The sequence below is a fragment of the Borostomias antarcticus genome (assembly GCF_949987555.1).
Source record: "Borostomias antarcticus genome assembly, chromosome: 2".
Taxonomy (NCBI): domain Eukaryota; kingdom Metazoa; phylum Chordata; class Actinopteri; order Stomiiformes; family Stomiidae; genus Borostomias; species Borostomias antarcticus.
Genome location: NC_140235.1, coordinates 15,498,581 through 15,521,556, shown reverse-complemented (window position 1 = coordinate 15,521,556; position 22,976 = coordinate 15,498,581). Strand labels below are relative to the sequence as shown.

At 47.4% G+C, this 22,976-nt stretch overlaps 1 protein-coding gene across 1 annotated transcript in view; it reads right to left on the bottom strand.

Moving 5' to 3' along the window:
• The window catches only part of dok6 (docking protein 6), a gene marked incomplete at both ends in the record, with an annotated part of 70,469 nt that overhangs the window by 26,218 nt on the left and 21,275 nt on the right, over nucleotides 1-22,976 (bottom strand). Inside the window, 2 exons of the mRNA XM_084461483.1 lie at nucleotides 10,449-10,560; nucleotides 15,125-15,232. Of these exons, the coding sequence (XP_084317609.1) occupies nucleotides 10,449-10,560; nucleotides 15,125-15,232 (220 nt within the window). The remainder of the gene's footprint in view (nucleotides 1-10,448; nucleotides 10,561-15,124; nucleotides 15,233-22,976) is intronic.

Genomic DNA, 22,976 nt, shown 5'->3' with positions numbered 1-22,976 from the left:
TTCATTTGAATGATTTAGAGATCAAAACAGCAAACAAGGCGGCTGAGGTGTCCGATAATTATGTCCTCGACCATAAAGACATGAGGCGTGAGAAGGATGAAGGGCGTGATGAATGTAGTGATCTGGATAGGCGAACAGAGGATGCAGAGTATCGCCCTGGGGTGGTTGAGAGAGAGAGGAGTAGCGGTGGGAGACGTCCACCTGTGTCCCATCAAAATGGTGGATGGCCCCACGGGTCTCCGTGGCAAGATGTTATCTGCCACTACTGTAAAAAGCCAGGTCACCTTAAGTCGCAATGTCCCGCTCTGCAGAAGAGGGAGGCACCAAGAGAAGAAACTGACCGTTTTGGGGCGTCACAATACTCTCTGTTGTAATGTTTTGAGAGAGGTTCCGGCTCAGGAGCCTACAACAACTGTGAGGAAAGCTGACTTAGACATGTTTGATAGTTTCTTGTCAGACTGAAAGGTAGGAGGAAGGGGGAGCCGAGGCCTCTGTCACCGTGTTGAGAGACACAGCCTCTGGCCAGTCAGTTCTGGTGGCGGGTGTGGTCGACCTGCCAAAGACGAGTGCCCTAGGTACGTTCGTCCCCACTGAGGGTTTTGGAGGGACATATAGTGCCGTGCCCCTGCACAGGGTGTTTATGAAGACGAATATTTTTCAGGGATATGCTCAAGTAGGAGTAGTGCCCGCTATACCTGTGAAAGGGGTCACTCTCCTGTTGGGCAACGATCTGGCGAGACAGCAGGTCGTGGTAACTCCTAGGCTGTCCCTGACCCCCTGTGAGATGAGAGAAACTCGGATTCTGGAACAAGAGTTTCCCGCCGCCTTCCCTGTTTGCGCAGTAACCTGCTCTCAGACTAGGAGTGGTGGCGATTCTGTTCCTACTAGTGAGGAGACCTCCTGAGTATCTCCTCACTAGTAGGAACAGAATCGCCACCACTCCTAGTCTGAGAGCGGGTTACTGAGGTTGAGACGATGCCTCTTTTAGTTGATTTGGCAGACACAGTGTTCGCCCAATGGTGTGGTATGGACTCTCTGTCCCAGTATAGTCAGGACACCCTAATTAGGGACCAAAAACAGGATCCCGTCCTGAATATGTTAAGGGAGACTGCAGCTACTGTTGAGGAGATAGAACCCCTCTGCAACCTGAGCTATCTCCAAGATGGTGTGCGGAAATGGAGGGAAAATTAGGAAATGGAGACCGGTAGACCGTCCGGCTGGTGATGATTGGAGTGTACACCGGCAGATAGTGTTGCTTCAGGGGTATCGTAATGAAGTTCTGTGTCTGGCTCACGAGACGCCGTTAGCAGGTCATTTAGGTGTCCGCAAGATGCAGGCCAAGATACTGAGATACTTCTATTGGCCTAAGTTGCACAGGGACGTGGCTGTCTTTTGCCGTTCATGCCACTCCTGCCAACTGGTGGGTAAGCCCAACCAAAAGGTCCCCATAGCTCCCTTAGCGCCCATACCAGTGGTTGAGGAACCTTTCTCCAAAGTGGTGATTGACTGTGTGGGGCCTCTGCTGAAAACTAAAAAAGGGAATTAATTTTTACTTACTATCATGGATGTGACGACACGTTTCCCTGAAGCGGTGCCGGTGAGAAACATCAAAGCAAAGACCATTATAGAGGCTCTGGTCGGATTCTTCTCAAGGTTCGGTCTACCACATGTGGTACAGCATGATCAGGGTACCAATTTTATCTCAGGTGTCTAATTTTATCTCAGGTGTCTTTCAGGAGGTTATGAGTGAACTAGGAATTTCCCAGGCTGTGTCATCCGCGTATCACCCACAGTCTCTGGGAGTTCTGGAGCGTGCACCTCAAACTATTAAGTCAATGATTAAAACCTATAGTAACCAGTTCCCTGGGGACTGGGACGTAGCACTTCCTTTTCTCCTGTTTTCCATGTGGGATGCGGTGAGTGAGTCCACGGGCTTCACCCCGTTCGAGTAAGTCTTTGGTCACGAGGTTAGGGGCCATTTGAAGTTATTCCAGGAACAACTGCTCAACCCCAGTTGGGTGGCTCTGTATTGCAATATGTGTCCGAGTTTAAAGACCGCCTGTGGTCAGCGTGTCAGGTGGTGCGGGATAATTTGCACAAGGCACAAGCCCGCACCAAGAAACAGTTTGACAAGAAAGCGGTTGAGCGCCGTCTTGAGGTTGGAGATCAGGTCTTAGCCTTGGTGCCTCAGAAGACCTCTAGTTTGGGTGCCTCATTCTGTGGTCCCTACACAGTGATTAAGACAGTAGGAGATAATAACTGTGTGATTAGCACGCCGGAAGGCAGGAAACAGACCAGGCTATGTCACATAAACATCCGAGTGAGCGGCCTGTGGCTTGTGTAGCGATGAGTCCGCTTGCAGGAGAGGAGAGTAGTGTAGAGGTGGAGACCATAGGCTTCCGCTTGGGTAACTCCCAAGCTCTCAGAGAAATGGAGGAGCAGCTAGGGCACCTTCTTGCCACCTTCCGGCAGGAGCATATCACACATCTGCGCCAGCTCTTCGAAAGGCTACTGGAGGCCGGTTTAGTCGTGAACTTGCCGAAATGCAAGTTTGGGAGCGGACAGGTGACCTACCTGGGGCACCAGGTGGGCCAGAGCAAGGTATTGCCTCGCAGGGCAAAGGTAGAGGCGATCTTGCGTCTCCCTTCCCCCAAGACCCGGCGGGAGGTCATGTGGGTCTTGGGCATGGGTGGCATCTATAGGCGTTTTGTACCGAACTTTGCTGTAGTGACTGCACCACTCACTAATCTGCTTAGGAAGGGAGTGAAGTTTGAATGAACAGATGACTGCGAGAGTGCTTTCCGGGGGTTGAAAGCCATCCTAGCATGTGAACCAGTGTTGAGGGCTCCGGATTTCGATGCGCCGTTTAAGTTGGCTGCGGATGTCTGTGACCTTGGAGTAGGGGCAGTGCTACTACAGGCAGATGCAGACGGGTGTGACCGGCCTGTGGATTACTTCTCGAAGAAGCTCAATGTTCATCAGAAGGCGTATTCTACCATCGAGAAAGAGGCTCTGTGTTTGGTCTTAGCGGTCCAGCATTTCAAAGTATATGTGTCGCACTCTGGTAGGGAGGTGATCGTGTATACCGATCACAACCCTTTAGCTTTCTTGTCCAAGTTCAAGACGTTCAACCAGCGAGTTTTCAGGGGGTCTTTCATTCTTCAGCCCTACAGCCTGAGTGTGCGGCATGTGGCCGGTAAGAATAACATCTTGGCCGATGCGTTGTCACGCATGGCAGTAGGGGAGCCTACATGAGAGACTTGGTTGTCTGAGATTAGGATTTCTGTTTGTACTACTCTTAGGTAGGGTTTCCTTCCCCTTGGGAAGAGGGTCCTCTAGGCTTCTAAGCTAGTGGGCGGAGTTTTCTTTCTTAATTTTTCTCATGTGTGCCATGGGGGGGAATTGTATAGCTTCTCTCCCAGGTTATAAAATGGGAAATAACCAAAAACATGACAAAAAACTATGAAAATGAGATGTGACAGGTGATACATTTGAATAATTTTTGTCCTTTCGAGGAAGGGAAGGATGTAACGATATCTTTGTTATATTAGGTAGGCTAGGTTTACGATATCGTTTAGAGTACGATTATTTTAGATAGCTAGATTCAGTGGAGCAGGGTGTGTGGATAGGAGCCAGGTAGTATACTGTGTATGTGGGGTCGTGACCTGGCCTTCCGTTATCAGGGGCTGGCTGCGTGCACTCGACAGAAGGTACCATGGCTACGGTAAGTCGACAGCGGTGCCAGGAAGACGCTACCCTTTTCCGTTCCTAACCTGCTCTTGGCGACTTATTGGGTATCACCTGGACACTTGTATGATTGAGGAAGTAATCATTGAACGAACGAACAAACGAAAGACCGGGCTGGCCGAGGAAACGAGTCGGAGGACGAAGGCTGGACTGGTCGACCCGCACTCGCCGGATCCCTAGGTGAGTGCCTGCGCCCACGCCCCTTAGGAGCCAGGGCCAGCTACACTCACTACGGTCAGGTAACTCCACTTCCACGCCAGGGGGTTGGGTAAGCTTAAGTCACTGCTCCACAGCTAGCTATAGTTTGTGTATGAGCCAGGCTAGGGTGGTGCACGTGACACTCCCCCATTCCAGTTCTTTGTCTATTCATTATTTGCTGTAGCTGTGCCTGGTGTTTCCTGTGCCATTTTGTAAGTTTGCAAGCTTTGCCTTTTGTTCTCCACTTGTTGAGTGTGTACCTTGGTTTTATTGTTTAGTCTTTGGTTTAGTATTTTACCCCTTGTTCGTGCCTTTAACATTTTGTGGAAACTTGTTAGACTTGGTGTAACTTTGTGACTTCATGCCCAGGGTGATGGAGATTAAAAATATGAATGCATACTCATTGTGCTGTGACATGATTTTTAAGTTTTAAATTATGGTCCAAGCAGTTCTGCTGACAAGACTATTGGATTTGTCATTTGTCTCATCTTCCTCCTCCTACCTCATGCACACTTCCCCATAGTTTCATTCAGCTTAGCTGTTGGCTATCATGCACAGTTTGTCCTTGGAGTATCCCAGTATAGTTTTACTTTGTTGTATTTTAAAATGTTAGTTGGTCACCCTCTTGTAGTTAAGAAATACTTAGTACAGCTTCAAGCTAGATTAGGCCAGCCTGTTCCTAATTTGTAGCAGGTACCGTTACTGTTCATCTCCATCTGACCAGTCTTGTTTGCTAATCAATCCCACCTGTTTTCAATCCAATCAATTGTCAGTGAATCTATGCTCAGTCCAGAGTCCCACAAGTAATTCCCATCACAGTATGTACAATAGCCTACTAAAATGTGTATCAAGGATCCTATGGTATAAATAAGCTGTGACATATATCCTTTTTTATTTTTTTGAATATATTTTTTAGAGCTATCTGAAGCCATGCTCTCATATTCACCTCAAAATCTCCAATGTTCATGAATGACATTTCACTGACATGGTAGATGTAGTGTGACATTTTTCAGAATTATACAGTATCTCAAATACAATTTGACAGTATTAAATTATGTCCTCATCCCGTCCCCCTCAAACGATTGCTCTCATGGGAAAAAAATACACTATCCACAATCCTACAGCACAAGCTCCACCAATCAGACGTCACTGTTGGCAACCCCACCCAACCCCCGACAAGGACTACATCTGGCCCAATTGATTGATTGGCCACTGAGCACAGCCGCAGTTACTATGCAATTAGGAAGACAAGCTAAAAAACGTTTGAATTTCGTGCCGCCTCCAGCTCTCGACAAGAAAACACTAAGACCTGTCAGCTTTTGTGTTGTAGGTACTCATTTTTTGTTTCCCATTGATTTATGCTGTAAACATGTAATCTGTGTGTCCTTGAAATATAATTGGGAGCACATAATTGTTCTGTTTGTGACCTTTTTCCATTCAGACGATTTGCTAGTTACACACTCATGCGGTGTCGTTCGTGGTAGCGGTGAAAGCCAAAGTTTTCCTCCCATGACTTAAACGCCTAAACAGACATATCTTGAGTTAGGAGGGTCGCAGAAACACGAGATTTAGACTGGGACAAAGCTCTCGACTTCCCGAATGCTTCTAGCACTCAAGTTATCAAGCTCTGGCTAACAATAGGCTGCCTACTGGATCCATTAGGAATTTCCTACAGAAACAACACGGTGTACTTGAAGCCTGTAAGATGCTCCTCAGAACATCCCTAAGAAATGTCAGCTTATCATATAAACACAATCCGTGGTTCATTATTGACTGTCTTCCATCCATTCCAGTTTGTGGAATAACAAAACAGTCAGTTTTCTAGTCACTTCAGTTTGGCTTGTGAGGGGGATAGTCATTATTAAACATGCAGTAGGCTATGGGGGATAGAGAACATACAGTACTTCTCAGAAGGGTCCAAAATGAACAGTAGCCAGTCACAAAATGCAGCTAAATCTAGTGTTTGGCAAGTAAATTATGGAGACCACACACCACTCTGGCCAGTAGAAAAAAGGCAGGAATAACAGACTAGCACTCAAACACACAGACACACACACACACAATTTCTCACACTAGTCACAGAGGGTGGTGGAATAGAGTGCAGAGGACATGAGTACAGGTAAACCGTAACTGGGAGGGAAAGTCAATGTGATGATTCGGGGCAGATGAACAGAGGCACGCAGTTCATGAAAACAAAACGGCAGATGAATGCTGAGTTTCCTCTCCTCTCCTCTCTGCTCTCTCCTCTTCCTCCTCTCTCTCTCCTCTGCTCTCTCCTCTTCCTCCTCTCTCTCTTCTCTGCTCTTTTCTCTTTCCCCCTGCTCTCTCACACAATCTCCCCTCTCTGCTCTCTCTCTCTCACCTATCTCTAATCTCTGCTATTTCCTCTCCTCTTTCCTCTCGGCTCTCTCTCCTCTCTCCTCTACCCCCTCACCTCTCCTCCCTCCTCTCCTCTCTAACCCCTCACCTCACCTCCCTCCTCTCTCTCCTCTACCCCCTCACCTCTCCTCCCTCCTCTCTCTCCCCTCTAACCCCTCACCTCTCCTCCCTCCTCTCTCTCCTCTCTACCCCCTCACCTCTCCTCCCTCCTCTCTCTCCTCTCTACCCCCTCACCTCTCCTCCCTCCTCTCTCTCCCCTCTACCCCCTCACCTCTCCTCCCTCCTCTCCTCTCCTCTCTACCCCCTCACCTCTCCTCCCTCCTCTCCTCTCCTCTCTACCCCTCACCTCTCCTCCCTCCTCTCTCCCCTCTACCCCCTCACCTCTCCTCCCTCCTCTCTCTCCTCTCCTCCCTCCTCTCTCCTCTCTACCCCCTCACCTCTCCTCCCTCCTCTCTCTCCTCTGTACCCCCTCACCTCTCCTCCCTCCTCTCTCTCCTCTCTACCCCCTCACCTCTCCTCCCTCCTCTCTCTCCTCTCTACCCCCTCACCTCTCCTCCCTCCTCCCTCCCCCCTCACCTCTCCTCCCTCCTCTACCCCCTCACCTCTCCTCCCTCCTCTCCTCCCTCCTCTCTCTACCCTCTACCCCCTCACCTCTCCTCCCTCCTCTCTCTACCCTCTACCCCCTCACCTCTCCTCCTCTCTCTACCCTCTACCCCCTCACCTCTCCTCCCTCCTCCCTCCTCCCTCCTCTACCCTCTACCCCCTCACCTCTCCTCCCTCCTCTCCTCTCTACCCCCTCACCCCTCCTCCCTCCTCTCTCTACCCTCTACCCCCTCACCTCTCCTCCCTCCTCTCGCTACCCTCTACCCCCTCACCTCTCCTCCCTCCTCTCTCTACCCTCTACCCCCTCACCTCTCCTCCCTCCTCTCTCTCCTCTCTACCCCCTCACCTCTCCTCCCTCCTCTCTCTCCTCTACCCCCTCACCTCTCCTCCCTCCTCTCTCTCCCCTCTAACCCCTCACCTCTCCTCCCTCCTCTCTCTCCTCTCTACCCCCTATCCTCTCCTCCCTCCTCTCGCTACCCTCTACCCCCTCTCCTCCCTCCTCTCTCTACCCTCTACCCCCTCACCTCTCCTCCCTCCTCTCTCTCCTCTCTACCCCCTCACCTCTCCTCCCTCCTCTCTCTCCCCTCTACCCCCTCACCTCTCCTCCCTCCTCTCCTCTCTACCCCCTCACCTCTCCTCCCTCCTCTCCTCTCTAACCCCTCACCTCACCTCCCTCCTCTCTCTCCTCTACCCCCTCACCTCTCCTCCCTCCTCTCTCTCCCCTCTAACCCCTCACCTCTCCTCCCTCCTCTCTCCTCTCTACCCCCTCACCTCTCCTCCCTCCTCTCGCTACCCTCTACCCCCTCACCTCTCCTCCCTCCTCTCTCTACCCTCTACCCCCTCACCTCTCCTCCCTCCTCTCTCTCCTCTCTACCCCCTCACCTCTCCTCCCTCCTCTCTCTCCCCTCTACCCCCTCACCTCTCCTCCCTCTCTCTCCTCTCTACCCCCTCATCTCTCCTCCTTCTCCTCTCTACCCCTTCACCTCTCCTCCCTCCTCTCTCTACCCTCTACCCCCTACCCCCTCACCTCTCCTCCCTCTCCTCTCTGCCATTTCCTCTCTCTCCCCTCTCCTCTTTCTCCTCCCCTCTCTCTTTTCTGTGCTCTCCACCCCATGCAGTGCAGAAGCAATGGTACGATAAACACAGTCTACAGCTGATGTTATCAACAAGCTCGAGGCTGCAGATCAACCAATGAGACAATCAATATAGCCTATTATCCAAACTGAAGGACAGGCAAGGTTTTTTTTTCGGGGTGAGAACTTTGAATTGCAGAGGAGTCTGTGTGAACCAAACAATTAGCAGGGTTTAGCTCTGCCAGCCTGTGGGAAGGCATCAGACACATTTATTGTCTTTGTGGAACATTGACAGTAACAGTTTCTAATCCAACTTTAATGCGTGAAAAAAAATCTCCATCAACCACACTGCAGTAGCACCAAGTTTTAAAAGTTGTTTGTTGTTGTTTTTTCCTAAAAGGGGGACAATTAATGTAATACGATTTAGTTGTTTAATTAACTGCTTAGTGGATACTAATGATTCCATGAATTACATTCTCGGATTTGTTTGTGGATCCCAATGTCTTCCTCTTTAGTTCCTCTTTCTTCCTCTTTGTGCAAGCTCTGCTGAGAGCCACTGGAGTGTGAAATGAGGTGAGTGGCAGACTTGTTTATCTTCACCCCCTGCCCCCAATGGAATTCTGGGATATGTCACTGTGCCCACTGATGTGTACTCAGACACATGTGGAGGTGAGGGGACGCTACGGTGTGTGTGTGTTCCTCTATTTTAAGACGGCTAGTATATAATGAGGTCCTCTGTCTCCCAGACCTATTGTGTACAAAACAGGAAGAAAAAAATCGAAATCGAGGGTGAAGGGTTTGTTCGTGCTGCATACAATGCAGTAAGCTACTCATTGTGCCTGAGGCAGTGCATGCACACACTCAAACGCACACACACACGCACACACACTTTGCTTCTATATGTATTTTCCATGTGCGCGTGTGTGTGCCATGTCCTCAGAGCCAGGGATGGCGTGCTACCTCACTCAGACACCCTCCTCGTCGAGTGTCTCTTACATGCACACACGCACACACACTTTCGGGGCTGCTGAGTGGGAAAGCAGATAAACAAACACTTCATCAGCGAGGTGGCCCCGCCGGCGGACGGGGCAGCGCCTGGCGAAACGGGGGAGAGGAGGGCGACTGAGGGAGCGAGAGAGGGGGGAGGGGGGAGTGTAGAGAGCAGATAGAGTTATCTAGCGAAGGGATGGAGGGAGAGAGAATTTCAAGATAGATGAGAGAGAAAGAGAGGGGGGTGAGGGAGTGAGGGAGGAGGGAGTGTGGCTGTGCATCACAGAGCGGAGGAAGGACCCTGGGAGGTCAGCCTGCTACATGTGGTGGGCACAGGCTGGAGGAAACCTCCATATGGCTGGGGGAGGGGGGCAGCAGTGGGCATGCCACCGAGGCCAAAGACTGTGTGTTTGTGTGTGTATGTGTGCGTGCGTGCGTGCGACAGAGAGAGAGAGAGAGAGAGAGAGAGAGAGAGAGAGAGAGAGAGAGAGAGAGAGAGAGAGAGAGAGAGAGAGAGAGAGAGAGAGAGAGAGAGAGGAGTCTCCCATCCCCCTGAGAACGCTTCATATTAGATGTACAAAGTGCAGTCTTTGCTCGACTACTTCTGTTTCCCTCTCTTTAAGCCCAGGGAGGAATTGCAGAGTGTTCACTGTGTCTTGTGTTTCTTTACTTCCTATTAGTGAGTTCTGCACATTATTTTACTGAGGATACTACATGTAAGTCCCTCCCACAGGATCCCACGAGGGCATTGCATCCCATTCAACCATGCGCAGAGGGGGACGGCCACAGGTGGCTTGGCTCTCTGCCTCGCATTCAGAGACGGTCACTGTTGTTACTGTGTATAATTGGCTTGAATCACATGGCAAACCTGTACCTAAGTACCTGCAATATTAACGTCAATATTTCCAGGCATATCGGTCCACTTCTTAATACAGCACCAAATGAGCAGGAGTTGGATATGCTCCAGTGCTCAACTCTCTCTTCTCTCCCTCTTATTATGCTCTCTCTCTTTCTTTCTTTCTTTCTCTCTCTCTAAAACTCCCTCTCTCTCAAACTCTCTCCCTCTCTAAAACTCTCTCTCTCTAAAACTCTCTCTAAAACTCTCTCCCTCTCTAAAACTCTCTCTCAAACTCTATCTCTCTAAAACTCTCTCTCTAAAACTCTCTCTAAAACTCTCTTTCTAAACTCTATCTCTAAAACTCTCTCTCTCTAAAACTCTCCCTCTCTTTCTCTAAAACTCCTTTCTCACTATCTCTTTCTCTAAAACTCCTTAGCCCTCCCTTTTCCTTTCCTTTAGTCACCCTCTCACTCCCTCTCTCTGTCTTCCCAAGCCCCCCCCCCACCCTCTTCTCTAACTTGCTCCCTCCCTCCCTCCCTCCCTCCCTCCCTCCCTCCCTCCCTCCAATGTGGAGCCTTAGGGGCCGGGGGAGCCCATGTTGAACAGGAGACATTGCTTACCTGACTCACAGGAAAATGTCTTGGACGTGTCGTCGTAGAAGATGATGGCCAGCGCGTGCTTCTTGGTCTCTCTCATCCTGGTGATGTTCTTGATGTTGTGGAGCTCTGTGATCTGAGGATGATGACACAACAGAAACATGACCTCAACCAGCGCAGACTGGTCCTACTGGTTAGACTGGTCCTACTGGTTAGACCTACTGGTTAGACTGGTCCTACTGGTTAGACTGGTCATACTGGTTAGACTGGTCCTACTGGTTAGACTGGTCATACTGGTTAGACCTACTGGTTAGACTGGTCCTACTGGTTAGACTGGTCCTACTGGTTAGACTGGTCATACTGGTTAGACCTACTGGTTAGACTGGTCCTACTGGTTAGACTGGTCATACTGGTTAGACTGGTCCCACTGGTTAGACTGGTCCTACTGCTTATACCTACTGGTTAGACTGGTCATACTGGTTAAACTGGTCCTACTGGTTAGACTGGTCCTACTGGTTAAACTGGTCATACTGGTTAGACCTACTGGTTAAACTGGTCCTACTGGTTAGACTGGTCATACTGGTTAAACTGGTCATACTGGTTAGACTGGTCCTATTGGTTAGACTGGCCATACTGGTGAAACTGGTCCCACTGGTCATATCATATAGACTTGTTAGACCTACTGGTTAGACTGGTCATACTGGTTAGACTGGTCATACTGGTTAAACTGGTCATACTGGTTAGACTGGTCCTATTGGTTAGACTGGCCATACTGGTGAAACTGGTCCCACTGGTTAAACTGGTCATACTGGTTAGACCTACTGGTTAAACTGGTCATACTGGTTAGACTGGTCATACTGGCTAGACTGGTCATACTGGTTAAACTGGTCATACTGGTTAAACTGGTCATACTGGTTAGACCTACTGGTTAGACTGGTCCTACTGGTTGAACTGGTCATACTGGTTAGACCTACTGGTTAGACTGGTCCTACTGGTTAGACTGGTCCTAATGGTTAGACCTACTGGTTAGACTGGTCCTACTGGTTAGACTGGTCATACTGGTTAGACTGGTCATACTGGTTAAACTGGTCCTATTGGTTAGACTGGCCATACTGGTGAAACTGGTCCCACTGGTTAAACTGGTCATACTGGTTAGACCTACTGGTTAAACTGGTCATACTGGTTAAACTGGTCATACTGGTTAGACCTACTGGTTAGTCTGGCCCTACTGGTTAAACTGGTCATACTGGTTAGACCTACTGGTTAGACTGGTCCTACTGGTTAAACTGGTCATACTGGTTAGACCTACTGGTTAGACTGGTCCCACTGGTTAAACTGGTCATACTGGTTAGACCTACTGGTTAGACTGGTCCTATTGGTTAGACTGGTCATACTGGTTAAACTGGTCATACTGGTTAGACTGGTCCTACTGGTTAGACTGGTCCTACTGGTTAGACCTACTGGTTAGACTGGTCCTACTGGTTAGACTGGTCATACTGGTTAGACTGGTCATACTGGTTAAACTGGTCATACTGGTTAAACTGGTCATACTTGTTAGACCTTCTGGTTAGACTGGTCCGACTTGTTAGACCTACTGGTTAGACTGGTCATACTGGTTAGACTGGTTCCACTGACACACAGAGGAAAATCACAAGCAAAAAGCACAAATACAGGTGCATCTTAGAAAATTAGAATATTCTGGAAAGCTCATTATTTTCCGTAATTTAATTCAAAAAGTGAAACTTCCATATATTATAGATTCATTACACATGTAGAAAAATATTTCAAGGCTGATTGCCTCCATGCCACGCTCCACATTGATGCAGTTATTTGTGCAAAAGGAGCCCCACCAAGTATTGAGTGTATAAATTAACACACTGAACATACTGTACAATCAAAAGGCTTGAAATATTTTACTTTGTGTAATGGATCTAGAATACATGAAAGTTTCACTGTTTTAATTAAATTATGGAAAATAATGGACTACATATACAATATTCTAATTTTCTGAGATGCACCTGTATATTGTATATTTCATGAATATGGTGTTTATCATATGACAAGATAAACATCATATTCAGGCAAAGAATATGTTGGTACATGTATACTCTGGGATAGGGATAGATAGATAGATAGATAGATAGATAGATAGATAGATAGATAGATAGATAGATAGATAGATAGATAGACAGACAGACAGGCAGGCAGGTATCCATCTATCTATCTATCTATCTATCTATCTATCTATCTATCTATCTATCTATCTATCTATCTATCTATCTATCTATCTATCTATCTATCTATCTATCTATAGTGTAGACTGCTGCATTCACAGTGGGAAATCCATCTTCCCAGCAGGCTGCCCCTCACTTCAACACAGAGACCATTGGCTCACCGTCCAAACTGCCAGCACAGGATCAATACCGAGGACCACAATCAAAAGCCGCTAAATTATCTTAGTCTGTGATCGATCGAATAAAAAAAATTAAAAAAAAGAATATCACATTTAATTGAATATCGTCTGCATTCATTGGATTCCATAATGCTCCCGGGGTTCTCTGCCAGAGATAAGGACCATTACATTATGGTCCTGTAGTCCAGCTAGCTGTGGGCACCAGGCCAGCCTGTTGGGAATGAATGAGATGGGCTGTGTGCCCGTGCGTAGTAAGGACATGCTGGTTAAATACCAGAGCTGAGGCTGAACAACACGGCACACGTGAAGGACACAGGTCTGCTGTGCGCTCTGTAATATTGAAGGTAATCTGCACCTGCCTGAATCTCTAATCAGCGTTTTTCTCTGTAACCGCCATTTTGAGGGAGTTTGTCAACAGCAGGACAAGGGGATATACTCTACTGCACAGGAAGCTGGAAAACCTGTGTTAAACTGAATATATTGGTTTGCTCATCTTGATAAGCCCACTGATAACATCTGAATGTTGTTGGGGGGGGGGGGGGGGGGGTTCTCGGTGCGGAAGTGGATGTGGGGAACGAGATCGTTCATATCTCTCCTGCAAACACAACTCTAACAAATAACCGCCAGTGGAGACCACATCAGCACTGGTTTTCAGGGTTGTGTTTTTGTGTGTTTTGCCTCCTTTCTCACCCTTGTCTGCTTACAGTGAATAGTGTGTGTGTATGCGTGTCTCAGAATGATTTGAGCGTTGCATCAGCTTAGTTTGTTGTTGCAGAGTGAATCAGTTCCTCTCCTCTCTATCTCATAAACACCTTAAAAAGTTGCTACTCAGAACTACAGTTTGCTGGTCATTTACACTTGTGCTTGGACAAATCAGTGTACTTAAGTATGGCTTCATCTCACAGCTGCAGCTGCCATTGTAAAAAGCTCTTAAGAGAGCCGGGAGAGGCAGCCAAAAAAACAAGACCCCGTTACAGAATATTCAGAAACCCCTCTGGCGCGTCGAGCCTTCCAGCAGCCCCTATTCAAAAACACAAAAACAAACCTTTTTAGCTAACCAGGGCAGGCGCCAGAATATTTCCTGTCCAATGTCGCTGTTTCAGCCCCTCAGTCAGATTTAACTTCTCCTGATCTCTAGAGCCAGGTATTACCAGGTGCACTGATGCATGTGTGCAGTCATCGCTCAGCTCTCTGATGTGTGGAGCTCTCTGGAGGGGTTCACCCCCCCCTCCACACACACACACACCACCACCCCAACAAGAGCCTCGCCCAGACAGCATGATGGAGTGGGAGAACCCTGCTTCATCCGCCAGCTGTACACAATCGGGGATGGATTATTCAGGCCTGAGACCTTAACCTGAATCGGAGGCGGCTGAGAGTAATGTTACGACCAGAACCGCAACAGGTGGACGCGCTGCACCTGTACCCCCGCCGTCGCGGACCGGAGGCGTGACCGCCATCCGTAACCATCTGATTGGTGATCGCGGGGTATTAGACAGCCTGTTGCGACTCATTAAAGAGACCCTCGCCACATCAAAAAAAAAAACGGTGTCAAGAGTCGCTATCCGCAGCTCCATCTCCTCTCATTATTCTGGCGCGTCGCTCGCAGTGGAACTCATTTAAGATCGTCTTCCTCTGCCATGGTAATGAGCCTTAATTGGGGTATGTTCAAAGGGCTTTAAGAAGCGGAGAGAAAGATATTATATTCAGGATTATCCTCCTCAAAAGGAGAAGAGGCCCCAGAGGGGCCGAGATGAAGCTGCAAATGTCTGCTAATGGATTCTTAACTGTATTATCTGGGTCCAAATATGCAGCACTTTCATATAAGGACAAAAAATAAAAAAGAGCTTTATGTTTCTGTGAAATGAGACTCTCCGGTAAAACAAGGGGTTCTAGCTTCTAAACAATGACAATACAAAATAAAAAGGATTCAGTGGCGGTTGGGTGTCTAACCAATTTAAGTGAAGGGCGTGAATAGATTATGATGGCAGGACATTAGTGACAGGGATACACAGTTCAATGAGAAGAATGGCTGTTTGTATGGCCTTGTGCTGTACTGTATATCAATCTGTCTGTATCATTTTGATAAACAGATGAGGTGGATGTACTGTACCAGTGTGTGAAAAGCAGGACTGATGACTGTCTGATAGGGTACATCACATTAAAAGAGAGTGACAGTTTCTAAGGACACATGGTGAGGCGGTGTTGAGTGGTGAGGCGGTGTTGAGTGGTGAGGGAGTTTCTAAGGACACATGGTGAGGCAGTGTTGAGTGGTGAGAGAGTTTACCTTGTGAAAGCTTCTGAAGTAGGCAGCCTTCTCGTCTGGGTACTTCTCTAAGCGTCTGGGCCCTTTACTGGAGGCCTTCTTGAACACCAGCCAGCACCTCCGGAAGATCTGCACACACAGAAGAGCCCTTCGGTCAGAGCTAAATCACAAGCAAAAAGCATAGGGATCAGTCCCCATCAATCTGCCCCACAACATGGAGATCACAAAACACCATGGACCTCACTCCCATCAGAACCTACTAACACTACAGACAGTGCACAGTAGAGACAGGAACCAGTAGATTATACCCTGCAGAACCCTACAACCACGAACAACAGAACCCTGCACCCGTGAACTTCATTCTCATCAGAACCACAGACTTCATCCACATCTCAACAGCAAACCGCAGAGGAAATGCAGCCTTCATATCAGCAATGAGCGTAGGTTTCTCTACCACTGTCCGATGCTTCTATCAACGTCCATGGCTGGCTTTCACTCACACTGGTTTTCATGTTGAACTTAGTCAGGCTATAACATATGGATGAAAGACCAACAGGCCTTCACAATACCAAGGACAATGGTCTGATTTAAATGCACAATGAATCAAAACAGTTCAAAGCATTTCAACCCAGACTGCGAAAGACAATTAAATGCGGGTGGATAAGCATAATTTTAGACACTTGAAAGGGGACAAACAAATGATTAATAAGCATATTTGCAAATAGTTTTCCCCCTTATCCATCTACTGTGGCTGTGTTTATCTGGATGTGTGGATATTACCCCCAGCTCATTGGAATGTGCACCCATGCATGACTAGATGAATAGCTCTCGGAGCAAACAAGCGCTTTCCTTTTGTGTAATTGATACTCCATGCAGTTTGAGCACTCATCTATTTATCAGCCTGATCTATCGGTCTGAATAGTCTGAGGTAAAAGATGTTGAGTTTAAAGATAAATCAGCAAATAATGACAAGTAGACTTCCTGCAAACAAACAAGCAAACTGAATATCTAACTAACTAACTGAACCATGAGTATTTTTGTTTCAACAAAACCTTATGCTACCCAGTTCACTCTTGACTGGAGTACACAGTGACCTTATTTCTCCAGTGCTATGCAGCTGGCCAAGAGGCCTTTCCTTGCATCTGCGTTTCTCCAAGCTTACTACGGTAAGTATTTATTGAAGGACCAGGGTCTGGTGTGGTGCGTTTCCTCACACACACAGAGAGAGAGAGAGAGAGAGAGAGATTGTGCTAATGTGCCCCTTCAAGGTTAGAAAATGAAAAGGGACTTAAATTCAAGAACTCTAAAAATCTCTTTTCAATGTTTTCTTAAAGATCCAGACATACCAGTCCGACATCAAAGAACTAGCGGCGATGAAGGGCATTGCCTCACGTCCACCATGTCGGGGCAAGAACACACCACTCTGCCTACAGTTAACCTCTCACCACTCTGCCTACAGTTAACCTCTCACCACTCTGCCTACAGTTAACCTCACCTCACCAGGCTGGTTTCTATTCACTTGGTTTCAGGCATGGGCGATTTTATAGGGGGGGCAGGAGGGGCAATTGCCCCCCCTGATTGGCCAGACCAACTCTGCTCAAATTCTTTAAAATTATATATTTTTTTTTACTAATTAACACAATTATTAAATACATAATTGTGGTTTGTACCAGTTTGTGTTAGGTCATCATTCATTTAAAAAGTGTATTTATTACTTAAACTAGGCTACCTTTAACAAAAAATATATCCACCAATGGCACAACTCGTCCGTCGACCTCAACTATTTCCGGTTTGATCTGTTAGCCTACCGCAAAAAAATGTGATCTGACTTTAGCCTACTGCTCAGTGCTCAACAAGCTACAACTAGCCAACCTGCTCACAAGGCGAAAAGAGCTATAAAAACAATTTACCACTTCTTCATAAAAAAAAAAAGAATGGCAATGCTAATGAAGAAGCTACCACTCTAAATGACACCGCAGCAGGTGCAATCGAATGAAGAAGTGCTCCAGAGGCTATCGAAGCTAGCACTAGCACTAGCAACATCACCATCGGCGAGGAAGCTTGCACCAGCAGGCAGTTGCAGTTTGATGTTGTGATGTTAAGCTTTCAAATCAAAGCTTATTTGTACAGTGCATTTCATACACAGAGGCAACACAATGCACTTTACAGAGAACTAGGTGGGCATTGGTCCCACCCCTACATATTCCAGAGGGAAGAAAAAAAAAAAACAGTATCACCCGGGGGCCAGATAAGTGAGCTGTATAAATTCTTCCCTGACCCCGCTCAATGAGATGATCGAGCAAGCTCCTGGAGTATGTTTGTCTAACGGCTAAGAACATTTATAAAGCAATAAATTACATTAAATTGCATTTTCAGAGTAAGAAAGGCTAAAAAACAGCATAGGAGAGACATGGCAAACACTGGTGTATGTCTGTGTGTGAGTGTGAATGTGCCTGGGCCCAGATAGAGGCGAATATAATAATCAAATATAATATCGGAAAATATTAAAGAGAGAAGGTCGAATATCATTTCTGAGCTCAGTTGACAGCCATAGCGCCCACAGAGCCACAAAATGCATTCATGGGGCGGAGGTCTGTGCTCTCAGTTGAGTTGAGGTGTCCTCACACCCCTCATTTCATAACTTTCTCCTTCCTCTTCTGGGTTTTGTGTAAGTTGTGTGTCTGACACTACTGAGTGAAGAAACCAGGCACTTCCCTTTTCCACCCCAATCCCACAACTCTCACATCCCCTGCAACTCATTGGGACAATTGCTCAACTTCCTGCTTGGAAGAGCACAGCTCAGCGGAACATTATGGAGTGCTCTCCTCACAAGGCCACATGTAGGGTCTGAGCCCTCTCCTCACAAGGCCACATGTAGGGTCTGAGCCCTCTCCTCACAAGGCCACATGTAGGGTCTGAGCCCTCTCCTCAGTCTATTGTCTATGTCTACTGTACTTGTCATGGTCACAACACAGCAGCGTGTAAATGTCTGCTTACAGCATACTCTCGATCTCAATCAATACTGTAGGTGAAAAAGCACTGGTGGAGAAAGGACCGTGGCTATAATGTAGATATACTGTATGTACTGTACAGTATATCAAAACATCACTGGACTGATCCGGCTTAAAAAGTGGCCTGACTGGGGCTATATTTCCCGGCCTGAATTATTTCCCCATTCCGCCCCTGATGTTGGGTATGGCCTAGTGCTCGGTCATAAAGTCATATTGACATGCTTGTGATGTCTAGATGAAGTTTGATGTGTTGTGCATATTGAATTGTCATACGGATTTCTTATTAGCATACTGTTCACAACTGGCATTCTTTGTAAATAGACGGGACAGGACGGGACGGCAGAACTGTTTGTTTTTTTCTCACGTCAAAATGTTGCCCCCCCTACTCTCAGAGGGTAAAATCGCCTATGGGTTCAGGTATGGAGCTCACGGACAGGATGGCACACAAATGCCGAATCGAGCAGCCCTTGTCTCGCCAGTCGCTACGAATGAGAATAAAACATGGACCAAACAAAGTAGTCTATTCCAGAAGAGGTTCTTGCCGCATCGCAGATTTATGGGTAGGCTTGTTTTTGGACAGGGGGATCACTATCTGCTTAGGCCGGAAACCACAACTGCAAAGCAAATAGGCTGCAGGCTAGACTACAGTCAACCGGCGCCTATAGCGCGTATGTTCTGTGCCTGTGTGAGATTAAATAACTCTCCATACCAGCAGTAGCCTAGTCTGTATCATCAAAAAAGGAATAAAGTACTTGTGTTGTCAATCACTGTGTTTTTTGTTGTTTTTAATCTAACATTATTTTGTAGGGTTAGGGATTTGGAACTAGATCTCATTGCACCTTAAAACAGAGAATTAGAATCCTGTCTAGCTCGACAGAGCCTCTTTTCCGTGCGAGTCAAAACAATGGCATTTTGTAAGTCAATCAAATGAAAAATGTACAGAGAGGATGTATGTGAGTGGAGCAACGGTTGTTTGATATAAAAGCTTTCAAGAGAAACGCATGGAAATTTCAGAATGAGCTTTACCTGGAGCACAATTCAATTTCAGCTAGACGGTAGCCAGTTCTCCGTTCAGCAGTAAGCAAGGGTTTAGTGGAATTTATTTGTCTTCATCACGGACAATCGCTGAATACATGTTTCTATAGCCTGACATATTAGGTTAATTCCTGCCCCCATGAGTTGTTACTGTAGCCTGCATATTATATAGGCCCTGTTTCTGTTCTTTCAGGTAGCCTACTGTAATGTTTCTATACTAGGAGTAATCTACTGCAGGTCACTCCAGTAACTTCTGTAACAACCAATCAAAGTGATCTCTCTTTTCCTGACGTGTCCACTCGCTTGAGAACAATTCCACAGGATCAGTTGTCCCCAAAAACCTCCGACCATCGACATTCACAATGCTCACGGACGTTCACAACGCTCATGGATGTTCACGGCGGCCGATTATCGTCCAGGTGTGTCAGGGGTTTAAAGGGATAGTTCGGAATTTTGTTCAGCTGTGCTTCATGCATATGATCGCAGCACAACCTGTGGTATATTGGCCATATACCACACCCTCTCATGAGTTATTGCTTCAGTCATAAATGAAGCTCTATGTCCAAAATTCTGAACTACTTCTTTAATTCTTCCATGTGCAGATACTCACTCTCTTTCTCTCACACACACACACACACACACACACACACACACACACACACACACACACACACACACACACACACACACACACACACACACACACTCTCTCTCTCTCTCTCTGATGAGTATCCATCAGACCATCCACATTTCTTTTAGATCTAGGTGATCCTTACTTCAGGCTATCAACAACCCAACAGCCGTGTGAGCAGGAACACAGAGAACCCTTTCCTAACTTAAAGGACAATGCTCGTTTTTGACAACCTGGACCTTATTTACGACATATTATAAGACGTTTGACTCACCGAGATCACTTTGGTGTAGTTCGGAGGCATGTAGAAGAAATGTAAAATCCAGCGCGAGCCAGTATATCCATTCATCAAGACAGATTAATGAAAACAACCGTTTCGCGGCAGAAAATAGATTTTTAGAAACTGCATTCTCAGTGCCCCCACCACCGCCATTACATGGATATACTGGCTTGCGCTGGATTTTAAATTTCTTCTACATGCCTCCGAACTACACCAAAGTGATCTCGGTGAGTCAAACGTCTTATAATATGTCGTAAATAAGGTCCAGGTTGTCAAAAACGAGCATTGTCCTTTAATCTCTGTACGACTGAACACGGAGAACGCTTTCCTAACTCCATCTCTGTAAGACTGTCTCTCTCAGGCGTGGTACTTTCTAATAGATGCTCACATTTCAGACCCCCCAAAAAAGAGCCTATACGCTGGTTCTACAGATAAATCCAGTCTAGAAAAGCCCACTCTACCTACATATCCAACAACTGTACATCCTGGCGACATGCATCATGGCTGGGGGGACGACAGGCTCACCATGTATCTAACCGATGCCACAAACTTGGCTTCCACACCTCTGCTGGCACCCTGCTGTTCGTTAACACCGTAATAGAATCCCTTTATGGCATCTGTAAACAGCAGGGGGCCACCCCGGCCCGTTACCAGTCTATGTCAACACATACTACAGAGAGCCATGAAGGCAATTATAGCCAACACCTTAATTAGCCCCAGGGCGTCGGGGTAGGATCTCAGAGACCATCCGTCTTGTTTCCAGCTGGAGACGGCTGATATGAATCTGTCTGATGGACGATCCTCCATCCCTGCGTCACGCGGGTGAACGTGGACCCGGGATTAACTTGTTGACTCAGTCGATGCACTTCATAGGAACAGCGGAGCTGAACTGGGCACTTTCAGGTCATTTACCAGATGTTCCCGCCATCCTTATCTGGCTGCCTTGATGGGTCTGTGGTCCGGTTCAGCGTTGTTCAGGCCCATCAGCCAGACCAAACAACGCCCGGGAGGAGTGCGGTCACGATGGGGTCGGGCGGCTTAATTGCCCCCCTCCCCATCAGGAGAGCGCTTCCCGCCGTGGAGACATGTGCACCAAGGAGCCGGCCCTTTAAAACCACTCTCTGTCCTGAGAGACAACATGGAAGAACAGCGATTCAGAGTGAAATGTAGCGGGGGGGGGATTAGTCTCTGTTGATGATGCTGCATCTCCAGTCAAACCCTGAAATCAAGCGAGAGACCCTGAAACACCCTCAGAGCCCAGACACCGCCGCCGCACAACCACTAATTCATTCAGAGAGTGTGCGCAGATTAAGCAATTACAAAACCACAATAGCGAGCTTGGCGAGATAGCTTTGACATAACAAGGACAAGAGGTATGAATGGAAGGGCTTAATTTTGCCTGTTCCACAGTTGTCAAGCGCTTTGTCAGAGGGGTCCTATTCCAGAGAGATGCTCACAGGTTCTATTCAGAGAAACGCTTGCGCTGATTTTAATTACATAGGAGTGAATGAAACTCCACTGAACCTCATGTAACTCATTTGAATGCCAGAATGTTCTTGAGAGTGTTATTGCCTCAAAATAAAGGAGCCATTTTCCCAGAGAGACAAAATAATTATCAAGGCAGTGCTGGTGAAAATATAATCAGTGTAATCAGTTCTTTGAGCTGTCATCTGATTACCATAGAACAGGGGTCCCCAACCTTTTTTGCACCGAGGACTGGTTTCATATAGCCACATTTTCTGAGGCCCGGGGGGAGCCTAAAACTTTTTTTTATTTTTTATTTCTGAGCCTATAACGTTGTAGTCGCTTTTTCATAAGTTTAAGTAGGCCTAACAACAGCACACTGATTAATAATATTTAATATACTAATATTACCAACCTAGTTCCAGCCCTCCATTGAACAGAACACGGGTTCAATACTCCCACGCAATGTACAACTTGACAAACCATCCATTTTGGTGTTTTAGCCTTTCATAACCGCACCAATAATCTTATTCCCAAAAAAAATCATTCAACAGAGTCAAAAAATACCATGTTCAACATAATGGACTCTCAATCAGCCTGTGCTTCCTTTGACCAGCTGTGACCCGTCTCTCCATAGGGGTCAGGGTTAGAGATGACCAGCTGTCACCGGTCTCTCCATAGGGGTCAGGGTTAGAGATGACCAGCTGTGACCCGTCTCTCCATAGGGGTCAGGGTTAGAGATGACCAGCTGTGACCCGTCTCTCCATAGGGGTCAGGGTTAGAGATGTCCAGCTATGACCCGTCTCTCCATAGGGGTCAGGGTTAGAGATGACCAGCTGTGACCCGTCTCTCCATAGGGGTCAGGGTTAGAGATGACCAGCTGTGACCCGTCTCTCCATAGGGGTCAGGGTTAGAGATGACCAGCTGTGACCCATCTCTCCATAGGGGTCAGGGTTAGAGATGACCAGCTGTGACCCGTCTCTCCATAGGGGTCAGGGTTAGAGATGACCAGCTGTGACCCGTCTCTCCATAGGGTTCAGGGTTAGAGATGACCAGCTGTGACCCGTCTCTCCATAGGGGTCAGGGTTAGAGATGACCAGCTGTGACCCGTCTCTCCATAGGGGTCAGGGTAAGAGATGACCAGCGCCTCTCTCAGAGTCCTGATTGCGTGCTGAAATGGCCATGTGTGATTAATATGTGCTGCTAAGTCAGAGTGCAGTGTCCTCACCCGCCCAGACGTTCCCAATTAGCACCCCGTGCTCCTCTCCTCCGCACAACCACAGGTCAAGCACAGCCTACATATTTAGCCACAACGAAACTCAACCAAACAAGAAAGCTAATCATACAACCACAGGGCCAAATGCTGTCGTCTGTGGACGATGGAAATTAATGTCATTCTGCAGGATCAGGCAACCACAAGGAAACTAGCGTCTGGTTGCAAAGCTTTCATTA